At 31.5% G+C, this 24,197-nt stretch overlaps 3 protein-coding genes across 3 annotated transcripts in view; 2 read left to right on the forward strand and 1 right to left on the reverse strand.

The window, feature by feature from the left end:
- The window catches only part of LOC102585638 (serine carboxypeptidase-like 11), an 8,532-nt gene extending 3,546 nt beyond the window's left edge, over positions 1-4,986 (forward strand). The window contains exons 3-14 of the mRNA XM_006356788.2: positions 1,074-1,150; positions 1,244-1,366; positions 1,462-1,564; positions 1,672-1,709; positions 1,818-1,916; positions 2,367-2,456; positions 2,547-2,693; positions 3,348-3,419; positions 3,934-4,061; positions 4,175-4,288; positions 4,527-4,572; positions 4,703-4,986. Of these exons, the coding sequence (XP_006356850.1) occupies positions 1,074-1,150; positions 1,244-1,366; positions 1,462-1,564; positions 1,672-1,709; positions 1,818-1,916; positions 2,367-2,456; positions 2,547-2,693; positions 3,348-3,419; positions 3,934-4,061; positions 4,175-4,288; positions 4,527-4,572; positions 4,703-4,786 (1,121 nt within the window). The 3' untranslated portion in view covers positions 4,787-4,986. The remainder of the gene's footprint in view (positions 1-1,073; positions 1,151-1,243; positions 1,367-1,461; positions 1,565-1,671; positions 1,710-1,817; positions 1,917-2,366; positions 2,457-2,546; positions 2,694-3,347; positions 3,420-3,933; positions 4,062-4,174; positions 4,289-4,526; positions 4,573-4,702) is intronic.
- A 926-nt stretch (positions 4,987-5,912) lies between these two features.
- On the forward strand, positions 5,913-14,649 carry LOC102585972 (U3 small nucleolar RNA-associated protein 4). The gene is made up of 11 exons (XM_006356789.2): positions 5,913-6,202; positions 6,287-6,427; positions 6,849-7,155; positions 7,239-7,302; positions 7,439-7,552; positions 7,676-7,838; positions 9,574-9,727; positions 9,876-10,441; positions 11,220-11,401; positions 11,561-11,821; positions 14,145-14,649. Exons 1-11 carry the CDS (start codon positions 6,041-6,043, stop codon positions 14,458-14,460), a joined length of 2,430 nt encoding a protein of 809 aa, XP_006356851.1. The 5' UTR covers positions 5,913-6,040; the 3' UTR covers positions 14,461-14,649.
- A 7,966-nt stretch (positions 14,650-22,615) lies between these two features.
- On the reverse strand, positions 22,616-23,975 carry LOC102586313 (uncharacterized). The gene is made up of 4 exons (XM_006356790.2): positions 23,494-23,975; positions 23,331-23,399; positions 22,993-23,068; positions 22,616-22,651 (listed from the first exon to the last, which is right to left on the reverse strand). The coding sequence occupies exons 1-4, from the start codon at positions 23,881-23,883 to the stop codon at positions 22,623-22,625; spliced, it is 564 nt and encodes a 187-aa protein (XP_006356852.1). The 5' UTR covers positions 23,884-23,975; the 3' UTR covers positions 22,616-22,622.
- Between the last annotated feature and the right edge of the window lie 222 nt (positions 23,976-24,197).

Genomic DNA, 24,197 nt, shown 5'->3' on the forward strand with positions numbered 1-24,197 from the left:
TGGAGGGAGGGGGTGGGTCGGGTGAGGGTGGGATAAAAAAATTAAAGTTGAAAAATATTTTTTTAAAATAAGCTTTAAATTTACTTTTTCATCAAATTTTTTTTTTTTATTTTTTCAACAAAAAAGTTGTAATTTGAAATTGGTGGAAAGTTTTGGAAAATGTTTTCCTTGATTTTTTATGGGAAGTCATTTTCCTTGAATTTGAGGAAAATGAGTTGATTTGGAAAACATTTTCCAAAACATTTAACTCAACCAAACATGAGAAAATTGAAAAACATTTTCCGGAAAATGTTTTCCTTCATACCAAACACACCCTTAATCTTTAAGATTTCTAGTATGTTACAGTTGAAAAGAAAAGTGTTTAAGAATCTTTGTAGTTATGGGTTCATATTTACTAGTTATTGCAATTTTTATGAATTTTATATATAAATTTATATTTTGCATCAAAATAATTGATTCAGATGAATCTGATACCAGTACTCTGTATCTGCCTATCTTTATCATAAAGAATTTTATGTAGTTATCTTATAAGTGACCTTTTGACACTGTCAATGCATAAAAACCAATTTCTTTTGAGATTAATTAATGTTGGGAAAGGCTTATCTATATCATTCGTTTAAAGTTTGGCTCATCTATGTAATTTCCGTTTGAGAAAAGGCCTATCCATGCCATTATTTGTTAACTTAATAAAGTTCAGATTTTGCAAAACCATTTTTCACACATGGTTAATTATGATTCGGCCATGTCATTGTTAAATCATTTTTAAAAAGGAAAAGACTCAAATATGCTATCAAACTTTGAGACAAGACTCATCTATGTCTTCCAGTTAAAAGTTTGGCTCATCTATGTTATTTCTAGTTAACAAATAATGGCATGGATGCACCTTTTCTTAAATGGAAATGGCATAGATGAGCCAAACTTTTAACCGATGGCATAGATGAGCCTTTTTTTCAAAATTTGATGGCATATTTAAGCATTTTCCTATTGATGTTTTGATGCAAGCATTTCCTGTGATGCAATTTATATGATTGTTGTTGATTAATTTTACTTAAGGTTGTTGATTAATAATTCAGGGCCATTATATTACAAACAAAAAAAGTATAATGGGAGTCTACCAACACTTGGAGTGACTCCAAACTCATGGACCAAGGTAATTACATTGCCTATGATTCTTGTATATCTTTATTAGTTTAAGGTGAATTTGAATTATATTTAATTGTTGTAATATTTTCTAAATTATTAGGTTGCAAACATAATTTTCTTAGAGCAACCTGTAAATACTGGATTTTCATATGCAACAACACCAGAAGCAATGCATGTCATTGATGTTGATGCATGTAAGCACGTCTATGAATTTTTACTCAAGGTATGTATATTTGATACAACTAGTACTATAATTCCGAGTCACCTATTTAGTATGTGAGTGAGTTCATCCTAATTGTTTCTAATCATTAATTACAGTGGCTCGTTGATCATCCAGAATTTAGTTCAAATAATTTTTATTTGGGTGGAGATTCATATTCTGGTATCGTTCTTCCACGTGTTGTCCAACAGATATCAGATGGTAATTATAATTTTATGTATCTAATTACAGAATTTTCAAGTTATTTTACTGTTTATTAGTAGCATTGTTTGTCTAATTACTTAAGAGTTGCATGATCTTAATTGTAGGAATTGAAGCAGGCAGCAAGCCTTTGATTAACCTTAAGGTTTCTAATTATGTTCATTCTTTTCTTAATCTTTTTTTTTTATTATTATTAGTAGTAGTAGTGTAATTAACAGCTTAATCTAATCTCAGTTGTTTTGGTTAATTTCAGGGTTATTTACTCGGAAACCCTTTAACATTTCCTGAAGAAAAAAATTTTGTGATTCCATTTCTTCTTGGCATGGGAATCGTTCCTAATGAACTTTATCAGGTAATATATATATAGGGCGGTTTAAAAAAAAAGTGGTTTTGAGTAGTAATAGAAGTTGGATTTTGATTAATATTTTTTCTTCGAGAAATCTTAGTACCTATATTCGTTGGCTACATGAACTTTCACCTTGCTGGTGAGTGTTCGATTTTCCACCTTATAATCCTCTCTCATTTCCTTACCCCTAATTTTTTATTTTTAAAGAAGATGTTTTTTTCAGAAGTTGAAAAACATGGTTTCTCCCCCGTGAACACTTTTTAAAAGTTTGACAAAACATAAAAAATCGATGTTATGATACAAACAAAAGTACTTTTCAAATTGATTAGTATTATATGAAAGTTCTTTTCTGGAAAGCACGTATGACAAAAAGTAAAATTTTAAAATAAACAGATTTTGAAAGTTTGGTTAAACATGCATTTTACAATATATTATTAATATTTCTTTCCATAACAGTCGATGGTGCAAAATTGCAAAGGAGAATACAGAGAGGAGTTTGCTCCCACGAATGCTCAATGCACCCAAGATCTAGATATTGTGGATGAGGTTAATAATTTCTTAAATACAATTATTATTAAGATTTCCTTAATTAATTGGTTGGTACTAATTAATTTGTTGAATTTGCAAATTTTGTAGCTGTTGAACAATATTAATGATCAACATGTTTTAGAACCCATGTGTGGATCAGAAACTGAATTGAAAAGCCCATTTCCATCTATATTTAGAGGGAGAAGAAGATCTCTTCAAGAGAATGCCATCTCACCCAGCTGTTATGGAAAGCTTGTAAGTATTTCTAGGGTAAAAATTTACTCTGATTCATTCAGTGTTTACATCAAATCTATTAATCAAGTAATAAAATTTAGTAAGTAAGTTAAAATTTCTTTAAATATTGTGATTTTGGGAGTTTTATATTTAAATCATAAGGTGTTTGTGTTACCTCTTGGACTATACTCCCTTTAGATTAAAATCTCTTCCGATGAAATATATATATATATATATATGGTAAAATATTTGAGATGACTTGTTGAAAGAAGTGTGACGGTGTGAGAAATGAAGAAAGTCTTGACAATGAGTTCATGATAGCTCAGATAGTTTTGTGAACATAACCAAAAAAAAGATTATTGTTGCGGGGGGTGGAGGTTACGTGTACTACCACTTGAAACCTTTTGGATCATGTCATATTCTTGCGAGGTTATTTTTTATATGAGTTTATGATTGTTCAAGGGGGCTCTAGTAATATCTAATATTTTAGATGTGAAACATGAAAAACGATAACAATTTAAAAAAAAATTAATCTATTTTTTACTCTAGTAAATGAGATAAGGCATACACTAATTGACCATAACTAGATCATAGAAGAGTATTTCCAAACAAATATAATGCTATCGTTGATTTGGTAAAAACATCAATATAAATATAATGTTATCATGGCTGCAGGTTGATAGACACGAAATCTCAAATTATTGGGCAAATGATCCTCGAGTCCAGAAAGCTCTCCATGTTCGAAAGGTTTGCGATCATGCATCAATTTGTATTTGACTAAATTATTTATATATATATATATTAGTAATTTGAATAACTATTTTTAATAAATACTTTTAAGTATTAAATTGTGAAAAACTTTGTAATTGTGATTTTTTCATATGATTTTTATTTTTTTGAAAAAAAACATTCTTTAACTTAAGTATTTTTAATTTTTTTAAAAATAATACTTTTAACCTTTCAAAGATCGATCAAATAAAGTATATGTCATGAATTTAAGCTTTATAAATAAAAAAGAAACGGACTATCATAATATTATTAACGTAATTTAAGATCAAACTAAAGGTATTAAGCATAATAGACTTTTTGTTCTTGGAGATAATTGCATTTTGATTGAGTTATTTATATAAGGAAAAGGAAAGTAAGGAAGGTAAACAAAAAATAAGAGTAATCATTGGTACTAGATATAGATCAAAATAATACATTATCATCAGTATGCATAAATATTGAGGTATTATTTTTCCTTTTTTTTTTTTACCAGGGAACTATAGATCACTGGGCAAGATGCAAGCAAAATGGTATTAAAAAATACTATACATTTACCTCTATGGAGAGTATTTCATATCACGTAAATCATAGCGCTAAAGGTTATCGATCACTTATATATAGGTAATTAATTTATTTTTCTTAATTAAAGTTTTCATTTGTTTATATTATTAATCTCGAAACAAATTAAAAAAAATTGTGATTAAATAATTTTATACTTTTTTTTGTTGAAACAGTGGTGATCATGACATGGGTGTACCATTCCAATCTACAGAAGCATGGATTAAATCACTGAATTATTCAATTGTTGATAATTGGCGTCAATGGATAGTTAATGGTCAAGTTGCCGGGTATTTTTTTAAAATTTTACTCGAGTGTAAATTGCTACTCTCATATTGTCATTTTTTTCAAATTGATTAGTCACATAACTTGCTATTCATCAAAAAAGTGTTTTTTTCACTTATGATAAAAAAGTGTTTTTCAAAATAAGTAGATTTTAAAAGTCTGAATAAATGAACTATTAGTTTAATTGTTTCTTTATCGTTATAGATACTAAATTTTATTTTATTTATTTATTCATTTTTGTAGATACACAAGATCATATGCCAATAAGATGACATTTGCAACAGTAAAGGCAAGAACTTTATTTGTTTAACATTATTATTTTCCTTCACATTGGTTTGTTTTATTGTATTTGATTTTTATTTTTCCCTCTTAATTAATTAATAAGTTTATGTTTTTTGTTATTTATTTATTTTAAACAGGGAGCAGGACATGTAGCTCCTGAGTACAAAAGGGAAGAGAGCTTTAATATGTTCAAAAGATGGATATCTCATAATCCTTTATAGACTATTGAAGCTATTAGCCAGTAATTGACGTTGGTATCTGCTTTTAAATGATTTAGTCGAGTCGAGATTTTATCGAAAATAGTCATTTTATCTTCGTATGATAAGAATAAGATCTACGGACATATTATTTCTTCAGATTTCATTTGTATAATTACTGATATGTTGTTGTTTTATAATTATTAAGACAATAATTATTACCTCTCCTTTTCCTAATATTGTGCATTGCATTAACGAGCAATTAAGTGAGCGTTTGATTATGGAAATAAAAAAAAACACTTTATTTGAAGATTTTAAAATTAATATAATGAGTCTTCCATTATAGATCTTTTAAGAAGATTTTCAACGAGCCTTCACTATTGTCAAGTAACAGTGATACATAAAGTGATTCAAATCATTAAATTAATGTCAGTCCTTATATTTAATAATAAATAAAAACTCCAACATTATTCCATTGGATAACATCAACTTACTCATAATATTTTTTCGTCCATAAGATATCTCAATTCATTAGATAAATTATCCTTATTATTAATTATGTATATGGTCATTTTTAAAGCATTAAATTTATTATATTAAAACGTGAATTAATAAACATATCATTTTATTAATTGTTCCTTATATAATACACCAAGTCAATACATCCTCTAGTTCATAATTTAAATGAATTGTCGGGGGTTTAGCTCATTAAGGAAAATATTAAGGACATAAATTTTAAATTAAAGGCTACTTTTTATAATTATCTTTTTTATTATTTCAAATTAATCTCTTAGAAAATGTAAAGTAGTAAAAAATCTACTGAACGAAAGATAAATGTGAAAAAAAAGTCTCAATAACTTTCTAATACGTTGAATAGTTCATTTATTTTGAACTATAAGAAAAACTCAACAATTCACTTAATATGAACTAAAGTAAGTACACTAGACAAGGATGAAAAATATTGCATACATAATAAATATTTTTAGTTTAAAATCATAAAATTAATTTTTATTTATGTACTTGTTTATTTTTTAAACTTCATGCCTAATTTGCAAATTAGTACTGATAAGAAGTTGACTGACCCGTTTCTTCCAAGCGAATCCGGTATGGTACCCGACCGATCCGTTGGCGCTTAAACCCTCGGAAAAAACCTAGCTTGTGTGCGCTGATGACCTATTGTCTTCTCTTTTCCCCTTTCACTTCTCATCTTCTTCATTGCCCCTTCACCAATCAGTCGAAAAAACTCTTCACAAAAAGCTGTAATCTTTAGCTCCGGAGATGCTCGAAGTTCATCGGAGCAGCTCAGTTGAGTGGAAGCCATCACCGGTGGTAGCATTAGCTACCAGCGCCGACGATTCTCAAGTCGCCGCCGCACGTGAGGACGGTTCTCTTGAGATTTGGCTTGTTTCTCCTGGATCAGTCGGCTGGCACTGTCAGCTTGTACGTACTTGTATTTTGCTTATATTTGTATGTATCTTCGGGTTATTATGGCAATTGAAGTTTTGGATTTGTTTTTGTGGTTAGACAATACACGGGAATCCAAATTCTAGGGTTTCTTCGCTGGTTTGGTGTCGGTCGGGCTCCAGTGGTTCGCCTGCTGGACGGTTGTTTTCTTCCAGTATTGATGGATCAGTTTCTGAATGGGACCTTTTTGATTTGAGACAGGTGTGTGAAAAAAAATCTTTGCTTTTAATTGTTTTTGTTGAATGGCATTGCAAATGTTGAGCTGTTTATTGCTGTACTCTGGAGAATTCCTACTAATCTAAGCTATTTTTATTACCAGTAAGTAGCTTATAAGCTATTTTTAAAGTAGTTCATGCTTGGATAGAGTTGCAATTGCAATGCTTACCAGAAATCTTAGAGACCATTGTAAGGGAATGGGGCGGAATTAATTATTAGCTCCGGTGTAGGAGGTAGGATGAAAAGAATATACCTTTTAACATAGAAATGAAGGCCTAGTGAAAGTTGACTACCGTGAAAGACAGACATTTTTGGAATTTTGTTGTGCCGTTTGTCGTTATTTAATCACTTTATGCTTTGTTTGATGTGAATCAAGTAATGTTATTGTTGCTATGGTTGTTTGCAGATTGCGCTAGATTCTATTGATGTTGCAATATGGCAGATGGCTGTGGAGCCATGCAGTAATTCACAGCTGAATCAAAAGCAGTCTCCCAAGCATTTTGAGAATGGTCATGTTAATCATAGAAATAGTGAGAGCAGTGATAGTGACAGCAGTGAAAGCGAAGATGGTGATGACTCTGTAGAGCTTCACGAGGATCATGCTAGTGATAATTGCCGAATAGCATTTGCTTGTGATGATGGCCGTGTAAGAATCTATATAGTCGATGATGATAAAAATTTAACATTCAAAAGATCATCACCAAGTGTCAAGGGTGAGACAGCTACCCTTAAGAGTCACAGCACATATGTGAATGTCACTTGGTATTATAGAGTTGTATTTTTATTTTTTTTGCAGGACGTACATTGAGTGTCACTTGGAGTTCTGATGCAAATAGGATATTTTCTGGGAGTAGTGATGGGTATGTTTCATTTTTGAATATAGCCTACCAGTTGATTTCTAATGAAAACTCAAAAAAGACAGAAAGGTTGAGGCATGAAATTACTTTTTTATATTATGTCCACGGTGAATTTCTGATGGAAGTTGTTTCTTTGCAGGGTTATAAGATGCTGGGATGCCGAAGTCACTCATGAAATCTACAGGATATCAGTTGGTCTTGGAGGGCTGGGTAGTGGATCTGAATTATGCATATGGTCGCTACTTGCATTGAGGTGAAAATTAAATTGGAAATGCTTGCATTAAATATATGTGAAGAAAAGAAGTTCATTTCTCCCCTTTTTTAAGAATGTTCTGTATGATGTTCCAATTTTTCCTTAATTTCATATTGTTTCCAGATGTGGTACCCTCGTCAGTGCTGATAGTACCGGGAGTGTTCAGTTCTGGGATACCCAACATGGGACTCTTGTGAATGCACTTTCCAATCATAAAGGCGACGTAAATGCTTTAGCAGCATCTCCCAGCCATACTAGGGTGTTTTCTGCTGGCTCTGATGGTCAGGTATATAAATGTCAACCTCTAGAAAAAGAAAACTTTCGGTTGGAGTTGTAGGGGTTTGTCCCCCTGCTATTTTAAAAGTTGAAACTAAGATAATGGTGCAGTGCGTCTTTTTATTTTAGCCCATTGGATGGTCAAAATGGCTAGTCTGAGATTCTTGGGTTGGTGTTTGTTCCGGAAAATGACTGGTTTGTTTTTGAAACAAGCACTGCCGGTACTGTTTACTGGTGTGTACTTTGTATGGAAAAAGTGATCCCACCCTCCATCGGAGCATACATTTGCAGCTTTTATTAACTTGCACTGCCGGTACTGTTTACTGGTGTGTGCTTTGTATGGAAAAAGTGATCCCACCCTCCATCGGAGCATACATTTGCAGCTTTTGTTAACTTCCACTTTTTCGACAAAAAGATTCACCTTCAACCAAATATTCTTATTTGAAGTATGTTTGGTGATATTTTGTTGGTTTTATCTTGTTAATTTCACATATGTAAGAGCTTCAAAGAATGTTTTCAGGCTTAAGTTTTTTGTCCCAAAAAAAAAAAAACTCAAAATCTCTTCTTCCTACACAACATACCAAATGTAGTTTCACAAAGTGGGATCTGGGGAGGGTGTACACGGACCACACCTCTTACCTCAGAGGTAGAGAAGCTATTTCCTATATTGCCTCGACTCTAGACAAAAACTTTCTCAAAAAAGGAGGGAGGTACAAGAAACAACAAACAGTAACCAAAGCAACATATATTAGCAGAATAATACTACAACAAAATAATACTATAATCAAACTACACGAAACAACAGAAATCAAAGAACAAGAAACTATATGACTACTAGTATTGACAACAAGACAATACCATCCTACCTACTTGTATGGATGCACTTCTACCTACTACCATTTTACCCTAATTCGTGTCCTCGATAACTTCCTATTTAAGGTCTCGAAGGATGATGTGTTTTTGGTTTATTGTATGCATTGTCCCTTTACCCCTTGAAAGATGAAGAGAAAGAACATAAATTAGGTCTTAACAATAAAAAAATATTTAGATTTAAAAGTTTTTTAACTTCGAATTTTTTTAAAACAAGTTGAATTTCATGTTTTTTGGTATTAATTTTAACTTATTCAACAATTTTAATTAGGAGAGATTTTTTGGGCTTACGCCCCAAAAGAAAAACTCACCCAACGCCTAAGCGTATGCTCAGATTGATGGGGCTTATGGCTCATGATACTTTCACTCCCCACAGATCTCCCCCGTGCGTTTTGTACTACGCTCCACCTTGAGGCTTGCTGAGGAATGCCTTTTGAAACACTGGTGTAACCATGCTTCAATAATTATGCAGTAATCTGTAGTTACCTTTTTTTCCAGTGTATAATCTTTTCAACTAAATATTTTACTGAGGAATATTGTTCTCTCCCTCCATTTACTTTTACTTGTCACATTTGGAATTGGCACGGCATTAAGAAAACAATGATTGACATGGTTATTTTACCACACCACCTCTATTAATTAATGTTTAGTATTAGGTGTGGGCAAGTGATTTGGGGAATAAGTAATTAATGCTAAGGGTAAAACATGGAAAAATAATTTTCTTTTCTTGATATGTTAAAAGTGACGAGTAAAAGTAAAAATCTATTAGGATAGGGACAAGTAAAAGTGAACAGAGGGAGTAGTTTATAACTGTTCAGAGATGACAGGCAAACATGCTCTCCCATAGCTGCTGACAATATGCTACTGATTTTTAGGTTGTACTTTATAAGCTCTCTGTGGATTTTGCTGGGGCTAACGAAGGAAATGTAACCTCCAGAGTCATGAAAAAATGGGTATATATTAGTCATGTGAGGGCCCACACCCATGATGTGAGGGCCTTGACTATTGCTGTGCCCATCAGTCACAAAGGTTAGTTCATTTGTATCCTCTGATAATAAAATTGATCCTTTGCCCCTTTTCTTAACTGAATTTTTAATTCTCGCAGAGTTGTCTTCGTACAGTCTGTTTGGGTTTTGTTGTTCTGTTCTATTGTTAATCGTCTTCATTTTCCTTTCAGATACCATAGTTGAACGGGACTTAAAGATACCTCGATCTAGGTTGAAGCACCTTGATTCCAGTTACCATAAATGGGCACATTTAGGCGTGCCGATGCTTATCTCAGGTGGTGATGACACTAAACTTTTTGCATACTCTGCGAGGGAGTTTACCAAGTTTTCTCCACATGATATTTGTCCTGTACCACAGAGGCCGCACATACAACTTGCAGTAAATACAATATTTAATCAGGCTGCATTACTCTTAATCCAAGCTTCCTACTGGATTGATGTTTTGTTAGTTCGAGCTGTGTCTGGTGGAGCTGCTAAGACAGATCTGGTTGCCCGAGTTAAGTGTAAAGCTCCAAGGAAAATAACATGTAGTGCAATTTCTCCTTCTGGTGCCCTTTTTGCTTTTTCTGATCATGTAAAATGCTGCCTTTTTGAGCTTAAGAGAATTGCTTCCAGTAAGAGTCCATGGGCAGTCAACAAAAGCCATCTTCCTTTGGATCTGCCATTTGCCCATTCAATGGTTTTCAGTGCTGATTCTTCTCGGTTGATGATAGCAGGGTGTGACAGAAGGGTCTATGTCAGTACCTTGTCCAGTTTACCTTCTTCTCTCTTTTATTTTCTACTGTACTTTTAAATAGAAGTAAATGGACATTTTGAGTCTTACCGCACTCCTAAGTTGCAGGGAGTTAGCTTGCCATCTTCTTTTTGGCTTTACTAGGAAATTCATAGTAGTAAGTTTTAGGACATTAGGGATCGATAAACAAAAGTTTTAGGACAGTAGGGATCGATAAATAAAAGTTTTAGGACAGTAGGGATCGATAAACAAAAGCTTTAGGACAGTAGGGATCGATAACCAAAAGTTGTAGGAAGTAAGGTTCTCATGGTTAAGGAACATGACTATAGAACTAACCACCTTTGCTGCTGTTGAATCCTGCCTTCCTGAACTCTGACCACCTAACTTGTCATGGTTCTCCCTGGTGGTGCAATCCTACCACCAAACTGCATCATAAGAGATGATGAAGGGAGGAAATGTAGAAGCAGGAAGTGGAAGTTGATAGTATGGCAGTGATAGGCACTGGAAAGAGGCTGAGGGGAGTGGGTAAATAGACAGAAGAAGGGGGAGCAAGTGTGAGATGTGAGGATAAGGGAGGGTAGGGTGGGTGTGGTTGGTGGGTAGGGGTCATAGTCAGCAGTTCTGAAGATCGACATCTTTGGGAGGGAATCATATGACCATTGCTTGCAAGAACTGTTTGATATTTAAGCTACGGATAAATCTGAAACATTAAGCTCACTATTTTTATTTAGGCTATGAATTTAATCTGAGCCATTTTCTGAAGTTTTAGCTTTGTCTCTAGGTGGTGGAAGTAGGAAGCTCAGAACTAGTTCATGTTTTTACACCTCGTCGTGAAGAGCATGTTGAAGAACTATTACCTGCTGAACCTCCCATAACTAGAATGTTCATCAGCATCGACGGGCAATGGCTAGCTACTATAAACTGCTTTGGAGATGTGTATATATTTAATTTAGAGACACAGAGGTATTAACATGCTTTTTATCGTTTTTGCTATTGTTTTAAGATGTCTTTTCCATTTCCTTGGGACACCTCAACTACTAAGAAATCATTTACTTATCCTTTGAACGATCATTTTGTATTCCTCGTTTCTTTTGGGTCTGAATGAATTTTGTCATGGAGCAGGCAACATTGGTTTATATCAAGATTGGGTGGTCATTCAGTTACAGCTGGTGGTTTTAGTCCTCAAAACAGCAATGTGCTTATAGTATCAACTTCTTCGAACCAGGTATATGCCTTGGATGTTGAAGCTAAGCAGTTAGGGGAATGGTCGAATCATAATACATTTGCACTGCCGAGAAGATATCAAGAATTTCCCGGAGAAGTGATTGGGATTTCATTCCCACCGTCTTCCGCTTCTTCATCTGTAATTGCCTATAGTCCAAGGTTGGTTTTACTGTTTTTTGACAGATCTGATCATTTATCTTTTGTATTTATAATTGTGGTCACTATTTTTATTTGTTGATTATTACTTGCTTTTTAAAAATCAAAGTCACTTTGGTCATAATGAAAATCAAAGTCACTTGGTAATTCCTATAGAGGGTCTCATTATGGAGTTAAACACTTTGAGAGAAAAGTAAGCCGAAAGGTGGATTAGACTCTTTTCTTTTAGGCTAAAACTAAAAATACTCAGTTGAGATGCAATCTTTTACCTTGCATGACATGGTTCATTTGGAAGCTACCTGGTTTCTGAGTATTCCGAAAGCATTTATAATGATGAGCTTTTTCTTTCCTTTCTAGCTCTATTTTGGGAAGTATACTGACATGACCATGTGACCTTTAATTACTTGTTCAAGTTTATCTTAGAAGCTTATTGAATGACCCGGAAAACATAGTAATCAGCAATTGTATATGGCTCTATGTTTCACCAGCAATTATTAGTGGCTCTATGTTATTATCCCCTTTTATTTTGCGCAGGGGACTCAGTTTTGTGCCAGCCAATCACCATCTTGGTCTCTGGCTTTATTCTATTAACGGAAAAGGGTCAAAAAGCATTAAAGTTAAAAAAAAAGTAGTAGTTGTTTGCTCGTGAAATTCAAATATTTTTCACTAAAATTTATAGAATTGAAATTGAAAATAGAGTTGGGTTTAAATTATTTTTTTATTGCGAATGAAACAACCGAACGATTGGAGATTGGAGAATTTTACCATCAAACTACTTTTGAAATAAAGTGAAAAATTATTTCGAAAAAAAATATAAATAATTCACATAACATCCTAAAATAGCTTTCTCAATCTCGACAATTGCTCATTTATAAACTACGGAAAATGGTCAAAATTGCCCCTGCACTATGTGAAATAGACCACTTATACCCTCCGTTACATTTTAGGATCAAAAATGCCCCCACTCTTTTCCTAAGAGACCACAATTACTCTTTAAGACTTAACAGAAGTGATGTGGCAAGCCACATGTCACTAATTTCGCCACATAGGCTTGCCAACTAGGATACCCACTAAAAAATTTGACCCAATTAATAATTCAACCCTAACTCATTTTTGTTGGACCCAACCCACTAAAATTAAGAGGGAAACATCATCTTTTTTTCACCTCATTCCGTTTTACTATTAAGCTTATGAAGTTCAATTTTCAAGTTGTAAATAAGCAAGGGAAGCAAGAGATTTTTAATACTTTGATTCTTAACTGATACAAGAGATTTTAATTGTCTACCTTACATCTCTTACCTTAGGAATGCTAGCTTTAAAATATAATGACACAATGGACTAGAAAAGATACATAAGCTTGAAAATTGAACTTCATGGTTCTCTGGTGTTATACATTACAACCAAAATCATTGAAATTCATCATTGTAAGAGACAAGTGGATGCAACATTAATATGCCCCTATATGTTTAAAATCTTGTATTCACATTTTATCAATCACCCTCCTATATTTGTCGTAGTGCGAATCCGCTAGACAACAAGCTGAAAACGTAGAAACTTTTGATGTAGTCGGCTTGTGGTTGTGGGGTATAATCACCACATAAGTGGAGCTTCTCAAAATTTGTGGAAAGCCATATAAAACACAAGCTCAAGCTTTCTAAGCATGGAATGGTGCCAGAGCATAGTTTTTAAATCTATGGTGGCATGCAATCCTGGTGCAAGTAAGCTTAAGCTCGTAAAAGTCTTAAAAAAATCCTCGTATGTGGTGAATTATAGTAAAACAGAATGAGGTGGAAAAAATGATGTTTCCCTCTTAATTTTAGTGGGTTGGGTCCAACAAAAATGAGTTAGGGTTGAATTACTAATTGGGTCAAAAATTTTAGTGGGTATCCTAGTTGGCAAGCCTAGGTGGCAAAATTAGTGTCATGTGGCTTGCCACATCACTTCTGTTAAGTCTTAAGGGTAATTGTGGTCCCTTAGGATAACAACGGGGGCATTTTTTATCCTAAAATGTAACAGAGGGTATAAGTGGTCTCTTTCACATAGTTTAGGGGCAATTTTGACCCTTTTCCGTTCTATTAATATTCTCTTATTTACTGATAATAAAAAGATTATTAGTGGCTCTATGTTTCTCAGTATTATGCTGCATGCTACAACACTTGTATTTTGCTCTGACAAATGCAAACATATCAATAGCTCTGTTCCTTTTGGTCTTAGTTGAGATGTAATGTTTTATGTCACGTCAAATAACAAGGAAATAAAGTGTTAAATGTTCTATTTTGTATCCGATCACTATAATAATGATATCTGCTAATAATCTAACCAACAGGGCGATGTGCTTGATTGACTTTGGGAAGCCAGTGGATGGTGATGATGAGGCTGACTTAGCCAATGGTCAAGATTTAGCTTCAAAGAAGCTATATAGTACTCTTGTGAATGGAAGTTTGAAGCGCAAGTTAAAGGGACGTGACTTGGAGACGAAACTAAACGGTAGAAAGAATTTTGAGTTTCATGCCTTCAGAGACCCCGTCTTATTTGTTGGACATCTTTCAAAAACGTCTACCTTAATCATAGACAAACCTTGGATTCAAGTGGTTAAAAGTTTTGATACTACACCTGTTCACAGACATGTTTTCGGGACATAACTTATTTTGTGCCAGGTAGTTTTTGTTTCATTTTACTAGGGAAATTTAGCGGGGTGATTCAAGTCCATCTGCAGTGTTAGGTTTTTCTTTGTTGTCACTTGGGGGAAGTGGTGATGAAAGCATGTTGTGTAATGTATTCTTTTGATAGTCAAGTTAACCTGTGAAATCAATTTTGAAGTTCAAAATACATTTATTATTTTTATATACAAGAGTTGAATAGATACAATCTGCCTGTTCTTTATCATAATGCCAGATTGAGTTTTTGAATAAGTGTGTGCTTGGTGCGAACAAAAATGTTTTCCTAATAAGTAAGTTTTTGTTTACTTATTTTATGGTGTTCGGAATGCATGTAAAGAAAATATTGTATCAAGAACATTTATACGTAATTTAGGAAAGTATTTTAAGGGATGGGATATGACTTTATATATGAACTCAATATCTTTTATTCAAAGATTTAATATATATAAAAAATCAAAAGTTGAAAGGATCAAGGGTGTGATTGGTATGGAGGAAAATATTTTTCCTTCTCATTGCTTCATGTTCAAAAATTTTTGAAAGTATTATTTTAGTAAAATAAAGTTTTTTGAAAATGACTTTCTTGGTGAAAATAAGGAAAATAAGTCTCACAAGTGACATTCTAAATTGACCGTGTCCTTGATCACCACCCTCCACCACACCCTATTTTTACTATCACTCTTGACGGTTAAAAGGTAACACCACTGGTGAAAAATCTTACATTCACCACTACATGACTAAAAGGTGACACAACGAAAAATTCTGTGTACACCACTGCACTCATCCGCACCACCCCATACCCACACCTACCATAATATTTATCTAGATGACATATAAATATTTTAAAATATTATTTGTTTATTTTTACTTACGTACCAAACACACAAAAAAGCATTTATTTTTCTGAAAAAGCATTTTCCTTTCTACCTAACACCCCCCCTACCCCTACCCCTAAAGTGAGTACATGCAAATTCAATAGGTTTAGAAAGGCTGACAAGAAAGGTTAGCTCATTGCTCATTCCCCTCCTTTTTTGGCATTTCTTTCTGATACAAACTTGTCAGTTACATATATTAGGCTGTTAGAGGGGCCAAAGATGAGAAATTATATATTGTTTGGTCATTCACTGATTTGAAGTGTCTAATTCAACTGATGCAATTTTTATATTTTAGCCACTATGACTATGAAAGACCAATCCAACTATATACTGTCCTTGTCCAATTATTCAAATCCCAATTAATGATCAAGTTATCATGAGGCAGCTTGGGTACAACCAAACTCGAAATTTAAAGTTTATGAATTTATTCTCAACTTAATATTGAATTCATAGCTCGTTTTAGTTATTGAGTTTATCATTATATTTATACTATACATATATAAAGTGGATTTACTAATTATATCAATGTAGGATCTGAGCAAAATTTACTGAGCTTGATCTGCGTGTCAAGAAAATCTAGTTTTGGATTAGATTTTCTAATAAGCCGACAAAAATTTACTAAATTCTCCTTATCTTTTGATCATGAATAATGATTTTTTATTTTTTGTATTATAAGTGCTCTATGTCTATTCATTAGTTTAAGATTTAGACGGTTTTTGCTTTCAAGTCAATGAATTTAGAGAATGTATAGCTTGTTTTGCCAAAATTTTAAATTAGTTTATTTTGAAAAGTGGTTTTAGGAAGAAATTGTTTGTATTTGATTAATAAATTTTAAAAATATTTTTTTTAGCAACAATTTATGTTTGACCAAACTTTTTAAAAGTAATTCTAAGCATATTTTTCTTAAAAAATGTTTTCAAAAAAGTTTATTTATTTTTATTTCTAACCTGATGTTCAATACCTATATTGGAGCCCGACTAAATGAATTTGCGCCGGAATGTCTCATGGGGATAAATCATTTTCAAAAAAGTACTTTAAGGGAAAAATTATTTTTTTAGCTATGGAAAATAACTTTTCTTATTTACATAAACACTTATTTTCTCCCAAAAATTTGACAAATCACCTCACTTTTTAAATATAAACAACTTTTAAAAAGAAACACTTTTGACCTCCCAAAAACTTGGCTAAATAGATTATTAATTATTGCAGGACACTCTTTTAAATTTGTGCATTGAGTGTGCATATTAAGAAGAGTTCGACCAATCAGGATTATAATGAAATAATAAGTACTCATTTATTTTTAATTAAAAATCTCAAACTTCAATCTTTGTTAGGTACATATTCACTTTGTTAGGGTGATTTTTATTTATTTTTGAATGCCCAAATTGCTTTGCTACTATCGTAAGCATTATATTGATGTGATTGCTTGTTCCCTTGTGCACATGCTACTTTGACCCTTATCAACATTAATGTAAATCTTTGCTGAAAATATTTTGGCTGAGAGGGAATGGAGTTATCGAAGGGGTTTCAACTGAATCCAGACTCTTTTATTGAAAAAATATATTGTATATTTCATATAAAAATTATGAAGTAGAAGTCACGTATAAGAGTAGTAGGGGTAGAATGTTCTTCTGTCTTACGAAAGTTGGTGCATAGTATTAGTTGTATCGTTGTAGCTCTTGCGGCCATATATTGTTTATTGTATTTCGATTACCATATAATTTTGCTGATGTTGTTATTTCTCGTAGACTTTATACTGTTTTTCTTGTTAATTGCTATGCTTTTTTTTTCTTGTACTTAAGTCAATGGTCTTTTGAAAACAACATTTCTACCTCCACGAGCTAGTGATAAAGTCTACGTACGTTCTATCCTCTCCGAACTTTATTTAGTGAGATTTCATTGAATATATTGTCGTGTACAAAAGATTGGATTATCTATCCTAATTATAATATTGGTCATTTTCTAGTTAATGTTGAGGATACTATATTTTAAGTTGTCTTGTCACATAAACAGCCTTAGTTTTGGGTATTACTTTTAGAAGATTTTGTGGTTCCATGTATCTGTGTCTGCCTATAATTGTCTCTCATTCCAGATGCTATATATGCAAGTTTGTTCTATAATTTTGTAAACTCTTTTTTTTATTGGAAAAAATAATTTCTTTGAGTTTTCTAGACTCATTTTATTTTTATTTTCTTGTAAAATATTTCTCAAACTTGAACGATAACATTTGAAAAAGACTTAGAAAAACCAATAGTTCTATGAGTCATTCATATTAATTAAGTCATTGAAGCATCAAAATCATGCTATAGCCTATAATCGAACACTTTTATCGTGCTAAGAGTAGGACAATTCCGAAATGGTAAGAGAAAAAGGAAAAACATTTCGTAACAGTTAAATAATGATGAATATATTGGAAAACATTGTAATGAAAAAATGTGGGGAAAACTGAGATTTTTTCCAATTACTAAGGAAAAAAGAATTAAGATTTAACTTTGAAGTCGTCAAATCCAATTATTAAACTAAAAAATAGCTGACGAATGTATGATTCATATATAATACAAATATGATATGTATAATTTATATATATCAACTAAACAAGTAAATAGTAAATCTGTCCAACTATTTACGTAAACATTCCAAAAATAAAAAGTGGGAGACAAAGAGGTTTATTATAACAATCAATAGCACATGAATGGGGTCCAATTTGTCACTTTCACTTGTAAATTTAGGACCAACCATATTATTAACCTGGTGTTCTTCTTTCATTGCTCCAAACACTGTGCAAGTTGACAACATAATTTAATACCCCCACGCCACCCCCACACCCCTAGCTACTCATGTCCTCTCATTTTCTTATGAGTTGATGTTAAACATTCTAAACATTGATTATTAAGAAACTCATGTTTAAGGTATACTTAAAAACATTCTTGGACTTTAATCCATTTTGTATCTCCTATATCTCTTTGTGGAGGAGTGTGGGGCAGTTCTATTTGGTTTCAAGATCCATGAAATGAGGAATTCTGTTTCCATTTGGAAATTCAATTAAAATGTGATAATTTTTGTGTGTGGTAGTAAATGTATATAAGTTAAATCTATGAAAAAATGGCAAAATAAATAGTTGGGTAGAAAAACTATACAAATTGAACCAGTTAGGCAAAATATTTACTCAAATTGGACCAATCTAATATATTTATCCTGATTGGACCCATGACCTAAACCATTTACCCGACTCCCCCTGGTTCTATTCATTGAATCACAACTTCTTCATCCTTGATACCATCGAAGTATATATATACTCTGATTATATCTATATACTCTAATGTTATCAAATAGTAATTGAACAGCCTTTTCACTGAAACACTGCATGTACCTCCTTTATGTCATCAGAATATATATGTATTTTCATAAGGTGATAGCCCTTGTAAATAGTTTCTCTTTTTTTGGGTACAAGTGTTCTTCCCTTTTTTTTTTTTTTTTGTTAATAGATAAACTTTAAACTTTAACCCTTTTTAAGACTTAAGAAGTTAAGTTTGTTTTTTAACTTCATTATTATTATTATTATTATTAAGGCAACCAAGTTGGCAAGATTCCTACCATGGAATCCCAAAATCCGCCCTAAAGTGCGGATTGAAGTATCGTGTTCAATTTTTACTAATTGGGACTCTATAAAAATATTTTTCTTAATTGACCTTTTTCATACTTATCTTCCACTAAGTTGACAAAACTAACCTAGGATTAGTTTAAGTTTGAGTTAATTATCGAACCGTCTATATATTAATTCAACATATTTCAGCCTAATTCACTTAATTTTAGACAATTAAATTTGATATGTTATAGTATACAATAAAGAAAAAATATATTGTATTAGGTACTAAAATATATTTAAAAAAAATAAAGTTATTAAAACTTAGTAAGAATTAGTACAGTTAAGTTTTGACCCACATTTTAGTCTGTTTCAGCTCATCTTGATCCATTTATTTATTAACTTAACTCATCTTGACGTACTCAAATTCAGTTCAATTCGTTTATTTGTCACCTCTAGTTTCACTCAAGATGATGGTAAAATCAAAATAAATAATTATCTCATGTTTAATCAAAAGTCAAATTCGAACCCTATAAATATATTTTAAAAATCATAATAAAAACGATTCATCCTTTAACAAATCTTACTGGACACAAATTTAAATGATCCGGCATAAGAAAAAAATACTTTAATAATATCGATAGAAGGCACATAATTTAGGCTGTTTTGACATTTTTATTGTCCTAGTAGCTACTATGTTTCTTCCCTTTTCACATGTTCATTTACCAAGTCATACTATTAATTATTATATTAAATAAATAATTGGAGATTGGTGAAGATTAGTGTTTTTTTCCCTCTTGAAATATTCATCAAAACTTTGTATTTATCCTTTTAAAAAAAAGTTTAAACACTTATACGTGCACGTGTGCGCATGAATTATTGACTACTTTTTTAAATAAAATAATAATATATAATTGTGTGTAAGCAATAACAAGGCCTAACTCTTTGCTTTTTTCCCCTTCATATTATTATTATTACTACTATTTTTTTTTAACATAATATGTACAAACATTTGTGTCAGCATCTGAGGAAGCTTTTGACTTAAAACCAAGTTAATAAAGAAAACAACAAAATTTTGTTATAAATAAAGAATAATATGCACCACAAGTTTCCATTGAAATCAAGTTGACAGCTACTTCTCATCTTACATAACTATATGCAACCATGCAACTTCTCCACAATTATTGCTAATTTGTATGTTCATTATACATGAAAAGATAATATATAAAATCTTATCACTGGTTTTTTGACGTAATTCTAATCATTTTTCTCATAATTCTGCTTCGAAAAAATTTCTTTTAAGGTAAAATATATCAGAAACAACCTTTTTATCTCATAAAAATAAAGATAAAATTTGTGTACATTCTATCGTTTTCATACTTCACTGAATATGTTATTGTATATAACTCTAACTACCCTTTATTGGCATTGTGGTATATTTCAACTATAATTCAATCCAATTTGACAAGAGATGATAGTTATAAGGAATGTAAATAGTGTTAGATTAGTTATAGAGTAATTTAATTTGTTATAGCATGTTACTAATTTCACAATATTTTAATACATATAAGTTAAATTCTTGTTATATTCATTAAATGAATTAATGACCAAAGAATTCAAATTTGGTAAATGCCTCTTTTTTTGGGATATATACTCAACTACTCATGAATAAAAAACTAACAACCTACTATAATCTATCATGACTTAATTTTGGGAGTTGTTTGAGGTAATATTAAAGTATATATTAGGATGAATCACTCATTAGAGGTGTGGTAGGATGGATGAATATAAATTTCGAGCTTTGAGACTAACTCTTGTTGATGAGCGTTTTTCCTTTGAATGTATCGACTATACATGAATATTTGAATTTGTCAGACCAGTAAATTTTGAAAATCAGATAAGATAGTATATGAAGCATGCATTAATTAGGGTTTTAATTAACATAACGTTTTAGAAAACCCTAAGCCACACATTAAATAAGCATAGACAAAGGGCACCTTCAATCACATGGAACCTGCAAGAATATCTACCTACATATGAAAGGTGACATCTGGTATTTCTCATTTAATATTTTTTGTTTTAATTTGTGTATCAACATGTGGCAATTGTGTAACAAGTACATTTTTGTTGGATTAAGATGTAACACATGGAGAATATCAAACCCTTCAACAATAAGATCAATAATTATTGGAAAAAGCTAGCTAGGTATAGAAGAAATAATTAACCTTACCAATTAATTCATTCTAATTTGAGCAACAAATCCACATAACCATTTTCAATAATTTCAAATTTTGTGAAAATTATTAGTGTACCAAGAAGGGAAATTGTCAGCATTCAGGACACATAGCTGGAGCTCTTGTCTTTTTCTTGAAATCTATGTCATGCTCCAAGATATGGGTGGCAAATTCTTTAAAAATCATAAGACCTACAATATTAAAAGGTTTTGGTGAGGTAAAAAAAGGAAAAGAAGCAAAATTAATACAAAAACCAATAATCTTTTTATCATTTATCACCACTTTGGTATCCTCATTGAAGTATAACTAAATTGAAAAATTCACATAGAAAAATTCCACGCTTAGTAACAAAGGCGATCCCGTATCCAATTGGGTTCGGATCCAAAATCTCATATTAAAGACGAAGGAATACTAATTACCATTTCGTCATAATTCTTGGGGTCATTTGATAGTTGGTTAGAGTTACACATGTAATAATTAATCCGAAGATTAATTATGAGGGAGTTTTTGTAGCATCTTACGCATGATTGACTTATATTTATATATGTATTAGTTAGTTAACCTTCTATCCTACATAAAATAATGTACAACTTCCTTCATAATTTATACATATATTAGTTATATGAATTCCAAAATTGCAAATTAAACACATTATTAATTTTTATATAAATGACTTATAACCTCTAACCAATCGCCAAAAATAATATATTTTACTGATAAATAATTTAATATATACGTAACTCACCTCCAAATCAGCTATCAAACGAGCCTTATTGATACAAAAACCAATAATTGCACCTCCAAAATTATACACGGATCATATTTTTAGTAGACAGCTGTCATAAAACTAGGTGGGGTTGTTCATTTTTGGTAGAAAATGAAACTTGAAAGGGATTAATATTTCATTATTCACAATGTCTTGTTCTGATTTTGATTATATTACATTATCAATTTTGAACCAACTCAATCAGTTCATCAAATTCCCTCAGCTAGGCTGGCAATTCTCACAGTTACAACAATTAAAGAATAATATATAATTTCCATTTTTTTTTAATTTATACAGATCTGTTAAAAGTATTTGTTGAAGAATAAAATAATGAGATAATGTAAATAATAAAACTGTAAAGAAATAAATATTATGGACTAAATATTAATTATTTTTTCTCCTGACTTCTGTTTGGTGTGGGAAAGAGATAATAAAATAAAGTTTTTTTTTTTTGACATTTATGTTTTTCTGTTGTTTCCCACTACATAGACAGGAAAAATAACTAGGAAGAAGATTAAAAAAAAATTTAAAAAAAAAGAAAAGAGGATAAAAACAAGATCCTCAGAAATCTAAAGTTTTTTTTTTTCCCATTTTTTTCATGCCCCCTATTCACCCCTCAAACATCAAATCTTTTACTCTCTTCAACTGCAGCTTGCAGACACAGAAAAAATATACTTTTTTGCCAATTCTTATTGCCTCTTTCTTCCCTCCAATCCACCTGATAAAAACACAATACCAAAAATTAATTAAATTTTCAAAAAAAAAATTAAAATCTACTGAAAATAATTAGACATAATAGAAGATAAATATGTACATTAGTTGAGATTAAGTTTAAGTCATGTTACAACATTTATTTTTAGTCTAGCTGGTAAAAAATATGCAAAGAAGTTTTGGGTAAAATTTGGTAATGCTATTGAATTGAGACGAACTTAAATAGAGCGACATGAAGTATGGATCGAGAGAATTTGTATAATCCATTCTAAGTTATAACTTGCTCGAGATTGAGATGTATTTATTATTGTTGTAGTATCAAGAACAAACTAGGACCTTTTTACTTACTAGATTTTTCTGATGAAGTTCTTCCACTCACAGATGTTTTCAAGAATCCAAAATGCTTTCCCAAAACAGATTTACCCTGAATAGAATAACACATTCTCATTGTTAGTAAAAATTATATAACAATTACAACAATATACTCAGTTTAATCTCACAAATTACTGTGAGATCTGACAAGTGTATAATGTAAGCAGCCTTATCTCTCCAATAGAATAAAAATAATATAACCATATATTCAGTATAATCTCATAAATTAGTGTGAGATCTAAATAGCGTATTGTGTACGCAACAGGTAAAGAGAATGTTTTCGAAAGAATAAAAATGATATAAGAAGAAATAACCTTTGAATGTGTTTCAGAGAAGCCAGTTACCATCTCCATGGAAGTTCTATCATTATAACATCTTTCATCCTGAAAAATATATATATACAAAAAAGGGTAAATGTCAAAAAAAATAAAAATATAATATAAGATGAGAAAAATGTTGTTATATTGACAAAGTTACCTTAGGGAAATTAGAGAAAGGAGAACTAGCAGTGTCATCAAGATAAAGACTCTGTTTTTTCACTTTTTGTTCATTTATTTTCCTCTTTTCTTTAGCTTTTTTAGTGTTTTGAGAAGCAGATGGATAGAAAATATATCCATTTTCATCAAAACAATAATCTTCATGAAAATGTGGTGGACCAGAAGAAGCATCAGAAACCATAGACATATCTTCATCTTCTTCTTCATCTTCATTACTAACATACTCTGTTTTATAATTAATCCCATATGGATTATTATTATTATGGCTAACATCTCTTCTGTTATTGTATTGATCTGCTGAAAATTGATCTAAATACATTGTCCATCCAGATTCACAACCACTGCTACATTCAGAACCTGAAATATTCATTCTTGAAATTTATTTTTTGAAAAAAAATGTATTTTTTTGGTGTTTCTTGAAAAAACAGAGGAAGAAAAATAAAGGGTTTTTTTTTTAAAAAAAAATTAATGTGTTTTATTGTGATTATTGGTTGTGTATTTATAAGTGGAGAAAGAGAAGAAGTAAGGTGTATATATAAAACCAAAGTTAGCACACTCAATAGTAGACTAGCTTTGTCCTTAGCTTTATCCTTTGGGTCTTAGTTTTTTTCTCAATTTTGTGAAGGATCAAAATTTGCCAGTTGGCTTTAGTTATGGGGTAGGGTGGGATAGGGGGTGGGGGTG

Source organism: Solanum tuberosum, unplaced genomic scaffold (assembly GCF_000226075.1).
Source record: "Solanum tuberosum cultivar DM 1-3 516 R44 unplaced genomic scaffold, SolTub_3.0 scf00226, whole genome shotgun sequence".
Classification (NCBI taxonomy): domain Eukaryota; kingdom Viridiplantae; phylum Streptophyta; class Magnoliopsida; order Solanales; family Solanaceae; genus Solanum; species Solanum tuberosum.